The 9,277-nt window shown below is 54.8% G+C and overlaps 1 protein-coding gene across 2 annotated transcripts; it reads left to right on the top strand.

Moving 5' to 3' along the window:
* The first annotated feature begins 1,336 nt into the window (after positions 1 to 1,336).
* On the top strand, positions 1,337 to 8,422 carry CPA1 (carboxypeptidase A1). 2 transcript variants are annotated; one of them, XM_032275971.1, is made up of 10 exons: positions 1,337 to 1,401; positions 2,092 to 2,173; positions 2,623 to 2,856; positions 3,099 to 3,200; positions 4,063 to 4,164; positions 4,356 to 4,466; positions 5,211 to 5,301; positions 5,791 to 5,990; positions 6,467 to 6,551; positions 8,138 to 8,422. In XM_032275971.1, the coding sequence occupies exons 1-10, from the start codon at positions 1,343 to 1,345 to the stop codon at positions 8,323 to 8,325; spliced, it is 1,254 nt and encodes a 417-aa protein (XP_032131862.1). In that variant the 5' UTR covers positions 1,337 to 1,342; the 3' UTR covers positions 8,326 to 8,422. The 2 variants fall into 2 exon arrangements, with proteins under 2 accessions (XP_032131862.1, XP_032131861.1); XM_032275970.1 differs by having other exon boundaries at positions 1,363 to 1,592.
* Positions 8,423 to 9,277: the final 855 nt, after the last annotated feature.

Raw genomic sequence — 9,277 nt, 5'->3', positions numbered from 1 at the left:
GAAAGAAAGAAAGAAAGAAAGAAAGAAAGAAAGAAAGAAAGAAAGAAAGAAAGAAAGAAAGAAAGAAAGAGGGAGGGAGGGAGGGAGGGAGGGAGGAAGGAAGGAAGGAAGGAAGGAAGAAAGAAGAAAGAAAGAAAGAAAGAAAAAGAAAGAAAGAGAGAAAGAAGAAAGAAAAAAAAGAAAGAAAGAAAGAAGGAAGGAAGGAGAGAGAGAAAGAGAAAGAAAGAAAAAGAAAGAAAGAAAGAGAAAGAAAGAAAGGAAGGAAAGAGAGGAGAGAGAGAGAGAGAGAGACAGAAAGAAAAAAGAAAGAAAGAAAAGAAAAGAAAGAAAGAAAACCCAAATATCCTAACTTTGTAAAGTGTCACTGCTGGAAGGGACCAAGGAGAGTATTCTGACCAACTCCTCCATTTAATAGATGAGGAAACCGAGGGCCAGGGATGTGAAGTGACCTGCCCAAAGTCCTATGACGAGTTTGTGGCCCCGTGGATGAGGGTGGATTTTGGGAGACGTCTCTGGGGTGAGATTAGCACCCAGAACCCATCGAATTCCCCTGTGTGGGTTCCAGTTTCTCCTGGACACTGTGTAGTCCCCACAGGGGTCTGGCCCTGGCTCCCCCCGCCACACTTGCTATTCAGATGACATCTGGTTACTGTTCCTGTCAAGGGCAACCCTGACCTCGGGGCCCTGTAGCGTCGGGGTGGAGGGAAATGCTGGCAAGGGTTGAACTCCTGCCCCCACTGCTGCTGCCCGGGCCGCACTCCCACAGGACCCTAAGGCCAGCAGGGGGGGGCTGGGAAGTCCCCCAGAGGGTAATGCGCCCCACACAGGGCCGGGGCAGCCTGGACAAAGCTGCTGTGGTGAGAGGCCAAGCACACACAAAAGATTGGTCCACCCACCTAGTCTTCCCAAGCCATCAGGGTCAGTGGGAGGAGGAGGTGTCAGGCACTCTGCAGGTTATCTGTGCCTTAAACAGGTCTAATGGGGGAAAGCCTGGGCCTGCCCGAATCCGCCTTGGGGATGAGAGGGGGCAGAGGCCCCGCTTGCTCGATCCCAGGAATGAAAGGCTGGCGCTCCGGAGCAGGGAACAAGGGGACGCTTGGAATGAGGCCCCAGCAGGGTGGCCACTTGGAATCCTGGCTCTTTTGCTGCCCAGTAGGCAAACAGAAGTGCAGCTTTACATTGTGGGCAGGGAGAGTCCCTGCTGGGACTCCAGGAGGCCCCGAGCCCCCGATGACCCTGAGGCCCTGCTGGCCCCAGAGGCCCTATTGGCCCCAGATGGCCGGGCGTGGAGCCCTGGCTTATCTCTCCAGCTGCCCAGTTCCCTGCCACTTTATCAAGAAGGATGAGAGGGTGTCAGAGTTCAGAACTCCCACCCCACCCTCCCCGTGGGACAGGACCCAGGTGTGGGGTGTGTGGGGGGCAGTGGAGAACAGCCCTCAGGCACAGTCAGGAGTCCTCTGTCCTGGGAGGGTTTAAAAGCCTGAGGGCTGTCTTGGCCTCAGTCTGACCTTCCCTCCTGGCGACAGCATGCGGGGGCTGCTGGTGTTGAGTGTCCTGCTGGGGGCTGCCTTTGGCAGGGAGGACTTTGTGGGGTAGGGATGTGGAGAGGAGGGGGTGCTCTCTGAGTGTGATGGGGAGAACCCGGCCCCCAATCAGTGGAGGAGACAGACACATGGCAATACAACCAGAGAGGATGGCCTGGCACCGCCTGGGGCAGCTGGCAGATGGGGGACCAGGGTAGGAAGAGGTTGTGTCTCCTAGAACAGTATCCTGAGCCCTGGAGAAATCTGAGCTCTGAGGAGTTTTCAGGAGAGGAGAAAGGAGAAGGCCTGGCTGGCTTAGAACAGAGAAATAGTCCAAACTGAGATGGAGACAGTAACCGTGTCTAGAAGTATTTAAAGATGGGGAGAGAGGGGTGAGGGAGCCCAGGCCTCTCCTTGCTGAGACCCTCAGTGCTTTCCCCTCCTAGCCAGGAGGACCAGGCCCAGTCGGGGGATTTGGGGCTGCTGCCTCTCCACTGCACCTGGGGGGCACTCGCAGCCAAGGCAGCTGCGGCCTCGGGTGCTCACTCCCCACTCCCACTCGGCCCAGGCACCAGGTGCTCCGAATCTCTGCAGCCGATGAGCCCCAGGTGCAGAAGGTGAAGGAGCTGGAGGACCTGGAGCACCTGCAGGTCAGAAGCGGGAGAAGGGCCCTCCGAGGGCCCAGGGTACCAGCTGGGGCCACCCCAGGTCCCCACCAGCCCCTGTGGCTGACTGTGCCTGTCCCTCCACCCAACAAGGAGACATGGAATTAACCCGTGGAAGCAACTTCAAACCCCCAGCTCCAGAGTGTTGCTACCCATGAGCACCTGGGCAACGCGGCAGGCCCCTTTCCGGCTCCCCGCTCTGCCTTGCTGTCTCAAAGGCCCTCCACTCTGCTCCTGGGACATTTACCTGACCACACTGGACTCTCCAGTCCCCAGGGTTTCCCTGTCTTTCTCTACCGCTATTACCCCGTCCCATCCCCAATTATATGAGGACTTCTGGCACCAACAGCCCCTCCCAGGCCGTCCCTGTCCCTTCCTGCTGTCCTGGCTGGTGCCCCCAGCCTGCTGTGACCGTGCGGCTCTTGTCCTCCCAGCTGGACTTCTGGCGGGGCCCTGCCTACCCTGGCTCCCCCATCGACGTCCGAGTGCCCTTCCCCAGCATCCAGGCGGTCAAGGTCTTTCTGGAATCTCATGGTATCAGCTACGAGATCATGATCGAGGATGTGCAGTCACTGCTGGATGAGGAGCAGGCGCAGATGTTCGCCTTTCATTCCCAGCCCCGCTCCACCGACACCTTTAACTACGCCACGTACCACACCCTGGAGGAGGTGAGAACGCCCCTAGCCGCCACTCCCCGCAGCAACCAGCTCTTCATCATGGCTGGCAGGAACGGGGCAGGGCCAGGGCCAGCCTGGGTGTGCGTGGCACCTGCTCTGTTTCTGTGTGGCCTGTGTGGTTGCGGCTCCGTTGCATTGCAGGGCCGCAGCAGGCTGGGATGGTGGAGCGTTAAGGGAAGCATCTGGGTGCCCAGAAGGTAGTAAGGCCAGTCACCTCTTCCTTCCCACCTCAGATCTATGATTTCATGGACCTGCTGGTGGCTGAGAACCCACATCTTGTTAGCAAGATCGAGATCGGCAACACCTATGAAGGACGTCCCATTTACGTGCTGAAGGTAACAGCCTCATGTGGACATACACATGGGAGAATGGACCCACATGTGGCACCATGATGGGCATGGGATCTCAGGGGGAAATCATGGCTGTGAGAACACTGTTAAATGGACTCCCCATGCAGACATTTGGAAAGGTCTGAGCCTCCAGCCTGGTCTGGATGTGTGCACATCTGCCCATACACAAACTCTTAGGTGATCCAGTGTTCCCGATCAAGTGTCACATTGTGGAAAGTATCGTAGAGGCTGGGCAGTCCAGATAAAGTGTTTTCTTGAAATGGACTCTCGCTCTGTCACCCAGGCTGGAGTGCAATGGCGCGATCTCAGCTCACTGCAACCTCCACCTCCCGGGTTCAAGTGATTCTCCTCACTCAGCCTATAGCTGGGACTATAAGAACATACCACCATGCCTGGATAATTTTTGTAATTTTAGTAGAGATGGGGTTTCACCATGTTGCCCAGGCTGGTCTTAAACTCCTGGACTCAAATGATCCACCTGTCTTGGCCTCCCAAAGTGCTGGGATTACAGGCGTGAGCCATTGCGCCCAACCCAGATAAATAAAGTGTTTTGTTTGTAATGTCTCCCGGAGAACTGTCCGGGCCGTGGAACAGGGGCAGGGCCAGGGGCCTGGTCAAGTCATATTCACCCCAAGCCCAGGTTGAGGGCAGGAGGCCAAGCTCTGTGGGATCCCTGTCCCATCCCCAGCCGCATGCCCACCTGAGCGATATCCCCACCAGCAGAGCCTCTACCTGTGATACACAGAGAGCAAGTGGCCTCTGGCCCGGGTTGGGGTCTCCTTCAGGGCAGTGAGATGAGGCACCAGCTATGAAATTGCCTCTGATCACTTCCCTGACTCCTCTACAGTTCAGCACGGGGGGCAGTAAGCGTCCAGCCATCTGGATCGACACGGGCATCCACTCCCGGGAGTGGGTCACCCAGGCCAGTGGGGTCTGGTTTGCAAAGAAGGTAAGGTGGGGAGGTGAGGAGGGCTCTCACCTGGCGGGGCATTGGTATCCAAGGCCCACAGAAGCCCGGGCCTCCCTTTGCCCATCCAGAAGCAGTGACCACAGAGGAGGGCAGGGGGAAGTGTCCATTGCTGTGGCTTGCCAGATGCCTGGCCTAGCCCACGCTGCCCCTCTGCCCCTCTAACCCCCCAGATCACTCAAGACTACGGGCAGGATGCAGCTTTCACCGCCATTCTCGACACCATGGACATCTTCCTGGAGATCGTCACCAACCCTGATGGCTTTGCCTTCACCCACAGCAAGGTACCGATCTTCTCCTGTCCTTGGGGGAAGCAGGATGGGCCTCTGGCTTCTAAGCCACACAAGTAGCTCACCGCTAATGTCAATCCCCAGAAATCAAGGGAGGGGCAATCAGACCTGTGCTCCTAGCTGAGGGTGTCTCAACCTCGGTGTGATTGGCATTTGGGGTGAATGATTTTTTGTCACAGGGGCCATCCTGTGCACCCAAGGTGTTTCTAGCACCCTGAACTTACACCCATTTAATGCCAGTAGGACCCCCCTTCCCCCTGAGTAATGATGACCAACATGTCTTCAGATATTGCAAAATGTCTACAGGGGAGGGTCAAGATTTTCCCCAGTGGAGCCCCAGTGCCCCAGGCCTTACTTCCTGGTCCTACTTCTATTTTTATGGCAAATAAAACATCTGACCAATGACATGAGGCCATGATGCTAGTGGGGGACACCTCACAGCTTCTTTGCCGTATAGAACCCTCTGGCCAAATGCTACCCCATGGCCTCCCTTACTCTCCTGCGCCCGACGCCCCCTCTGCTGATCTTCCTCCCTGACAACCAGCTGGGTGTGGATCCCAGCCCAAGCTGTGCCTGCAGCTCTGCTCTGGATCAGGGCGCTTGTGTGGAGGGCTTCCACCTCCAGGGAGCCCTCCCTGCTAGTCCACTCTGCTCTCTGCAGCCTCTGAACCACCCCCCACCTAGCACTGTGACCAGTCCCCACATGCCTGGGGTGGCTGATCCCGCTTCCTCCCTCAGAATCGCATGTGGCGCAAGACTCGATCCCTCACAACAGGCTCCCTCTGTGTCGGAGTGGACCCCAACAGGAACTGGGACGCTGGCTTTGGTTGTAAGGTCCAGAGTGTCTTGGGAGCAAGGACAGGATGGCCTGGAACAGCTCCTTAGCACTGCCCTTGCTGCCCGCCTCTCTCCTGCCCCTGCAGCAAGGGGAGGGTGGGGGTGGCAGCTCTGCCTCTGAGGGCTCTTGCGGGTGGAGGCTGTGCTCTGAGAGTGGCTGTCCCTCGTCTGTAAAAGGCAAGTTCCTCGCAAATGGGCTGAGGCCTGAAATCCTATCTAGGGAGTTTCTAGCTTAACCTGATTCCTCCCTCCTCAGCCACGGCACTGTGAGAACCGGTCTCCACTAAGGAGCCCGTCTTCCCTCCCTGAGCATACAAAATGTACCCCCAAGTTATAGAAGTCCTCTGGGCTTTCCTGAATACAGGGGTGGGAGTGAGCCCTTCCGCACCCCACCTCACCCCCAACTCCATGCAAAGAACTGCATTCCACAAGCCGCAGAAGCAGGAGGAGCCACACCACCATGCCCTCTGTCCACCCACAGTGGCCGGAGCCAGCAGCAACCCCTGCTCGGAGACTTACCACGGCAAGTTTGCCAATTCCGAAGTAGAGGTCAAGTCCATCGTGGACTTTGTGAAGGACCATGGGAACATCAAAGCCTTCATCTCCATCCACAGCTACTCCCAGCTCCTCCTCTATCCCTATGGCTACAAAACAGAACCAGCCCCCGACCAGGATGAGCTGGTAGGCACTGACCCCTGCTTGCCCTCTCATCCCCAAGGCGGCATTGGACAGGCCTGGGCTTTCCCCCATCAGACCTCTGTAAGGCACAGACACCTGCAGAGTGCCTGTCACCTCTTTCTCCCGCAGACCCTGATGGCTTGGGAAGACCAGCAGCGTGGACTAACCTTTTTTTTTCTGGGAAACTGAGGCACAGGAGTGATGGAGTCACTTCTGTCATGTGACAGAGCAAGGGGCAGGGCTAGACTTCAATCTTAGGCACCACATGTGGAGGTGCATGTGACAGAAGGGCAGGGATGGTCAGCTAGACACCCCGAGGGGCCGGTGCTGACAGGCTCCCGGGCTGAGCCTACAGGCCAAGCAGGCTCTGTTCTTCCCGCCTGCAGGGTGCTTCTCCCCTGCCAGCCCCCAGACTAGCCTGGACATGCTGTTCCAGGAGGCTGGCCATGACAGGTGGCCTTGCTTGGTGTTTTGTCCAGGATCAGCTTTCCAAGGCTGCTGTGACAGCCCTGGCCTCTCTCTACGGGACCAAGTTCAAGTACGGCAGCATTATCAAGGCAATTTGTAAGTGGCTGTATGGTCTCTCTTGGTGGGCCTGGGAGGAGTATCGGCTGGCTCTTCCTGACCAAGGGAGTATCCCTCATGGAGGGAAGTGGCCAAGAGCCCTCAGATCTGCCAACTGCTGGTGAGGGCTGTTCTGAGGGGTGGGCAGTCCATTTTCCTGACATGAACTCTGCTTCCTTTGATAGTTTCAGACAAATGTGAATTCCTCTGAGAGCTCTTGTCCTCTTGTATTGGGGCCAAGTCTAGTTTCTTGGTTGGATGGGGTGGAGAGTCCTGCTAGGATGTGCAGATCACCAGGAAATTCAACTTAAAAAAACACTTCTCCTCCAGTGCCCCTCAATCAGAGAACAGGCCTGATCTATTTCCCACTTACTGATTCATGCAATGCTCCTGGGAGAAGCGTTACTGAATCAAAATGGAATTAAGTCAACAAATGTTTATTGAACACCTGCTATGCACCAGGCCCTGTTTCACGTGCTTGGGATGTAGCCATGAATGAAATAAGCAAAGATCAGGACACTTTCTAGCCAGGCAGACCAACAATGAGCGTAAATAAGTAAATGATACAGTAAGTGAGGTGACAAATGCTGGGGAGGAAGACTAAAACTAGACCAGGCGAGGTGAACTGGGGGCACTGGGGTTGGAGGTGGGGCAGGTGGGTTGAAGGGCGGGCCTCACTGAGAGAGTGACATTTGGGCAAGTATTAAAGGAAATGGGTGGGGGCTGTGGCAACCAGGAGGCTACCCATCTAGGAGGAGCCTTCCAGGCAGAGGAACATTCTAGAGCAAAGGCTCTGCTGAGTGGTCTGGCCAGGATGTTGCTGGAATAACTAGATCAGTGTGGCTGCCTCCAAGTACCTAAAGGTCGAAGCTGGGGAGAGGGGTGAGTCGGGAGGGCTGCGTACACACCTCACACGCTTCCTGCCGGAGTGCTTAGGCTTTGGTGGGCAAGCGGGTCACGTTCTTACCCAGGGTTGACCTCGCTTTTGGACCCTAGGCCTTCTTTGGAAACGGATTCAACTCTGAGTCAAGGTTTTGCTTCATTCAACACTGTCAAGTTAAATTCTGATATGCAGCCTACTGCTCTCTCCTGAGCCAATTCAAAAGTGGCTTCATGACCTGCTGTTAATTACAGTTTCCTGGGCAAAATTTTCTCCTCAGAGAGAGACAGGGGCTTTTCCTTTGACTCGGGCTCTTTGTACTTTCCCTCTTACAGACCAGAGCCCCCAGGGAACAAATCCTGGTTACCCAAGCAGGGAACTCTGGTATATTTTGGGGTTCACCGAAGCGGCTGTTGGAGGGAGGCTGTGTTCAGAGGGGCTTGTGCAATTGCAGAGACTTCCTTGCATCCCCCAGTGAATAGGAGAACCATTGCTGGTCTCCTCTTTGCACCTCTTGGCTTAGACCTTTCAGTGGGAGTTTCTCAGAAGTCAGGCTGTTTGGTCAACAGCAGACCTTAGTAGCCACTGACTCCACTCAGCATTACACAAGACACAGAGCTTTGGACAGGGTTGGATCATTAACCCAACCAGTGTAAATGTTCCCAAAGTGGTTGACCCTTGCTCTCCTGTTTTACTCCTGCCCCAGATCAAGCCAGCGGAAGCACTATTGACTGGACCTACAGCCAGGGCATCAAGTACTCCTTCACTTTCGAGCTTCGGGACACTGGGCGCTATGGCTTCCTGCTGCCAGCCTCCCAGATCATCCCCACAGCCCAAGAGACATGGCTGGCGCTTCTGACCATCATGGAGCACACCCTGAATCACCTCTACTGAGTTGACCCTTTGACACCCTCCTTGTTCTCCTCTCTGGCCCCACCCAGGCAACCAAATAAAGTGTGAGTGTACCAGGAACAGAATCTTGGGGCTTGCATGTGGAATGCAGGTGGCTTGTCTGCCTCTTCAAGCTGGGGCAGAAGTGATTTAGTTCCTGCAGGCCTCACTGGAAATGTGTGGGTGGTTGGGCTAGATGACCCCTAAATTCCCCTGCATTCCGAGGTCCTGTGAAGTCGTATCCAAGTGGCGTCTGTTTTAATTAGACCACCCCGAGCTCAGCTCACCAGTGGGATGATTTGTTCATACCTTAGTAGCAAGCAGCAGCCACAGCTGCTAACCAAATGCCTGGCACCCCACAGTGGCATGGAATTCAGCGTGTACAAAGGTCTAGCGAGCTGTGTCCATTCATCTATAAAAGCAACAACCTGGAAGATGAAATATAATCATCCAGGTGGCAACTGCTGTCCACAATAGCTGTTGCAGCCAAGTAAAACAGATTACTAAAGAGTAAAATATCATCTCCCATTCCTGAATCAAGTTGGAAGAAAACAATTGGGTTAAATAAAATCATTAACTGAAGATAAAGAACCAATCCAAAGGCTAATCCCAAGACATTTTTAATTTTTTTGGTAGAGACAGGGTTTTGCCATGTTGACCAGGCTGGTCTAGAACTCCTGGGCTCAAGCAATCCTCCGGCTTCAGCCTCCGAAAGTGCTGGTATTACAGATGTGAGCCATCACATTTGGCCAAGACATTTTATTAACTATATAAATTAACTGTATCTTCTGAAGATTTTGCCTTTAGGGACAGAAGTCATCCACTTCTCATTTGCCACATCCTTCCCAGCATTTTGGTACACAGTTCTGCTCTCTTGTGTTTCCATCCACCCCACTCCTTCCCATTCTCCTGTTGAGACCACAGCTCCGAGGATTTAGCTTCCTTTCTTTGTCTT

This window comes from Sapajus apella, unplaced genomic scaffold (assembly GCF_009761245.1).
Source record: "Sapajus apella isolate SASKATOON/1434 unplaced genomic scaffold, GSC_monkey_1.0 scaffold7, whole genome shotgun sequence".
Taxonomy (NCBI): domain Eukaryota; kingdom Metazoa; phylum Chordata; class Mammalia; order Primates; family Cebidae; genus Sapajus; species Sapajus apella.
Note: the sequence above shows the minus strand (reverse complement) of the source record. Positions and strands in the feature narration are given on the sequence as shown.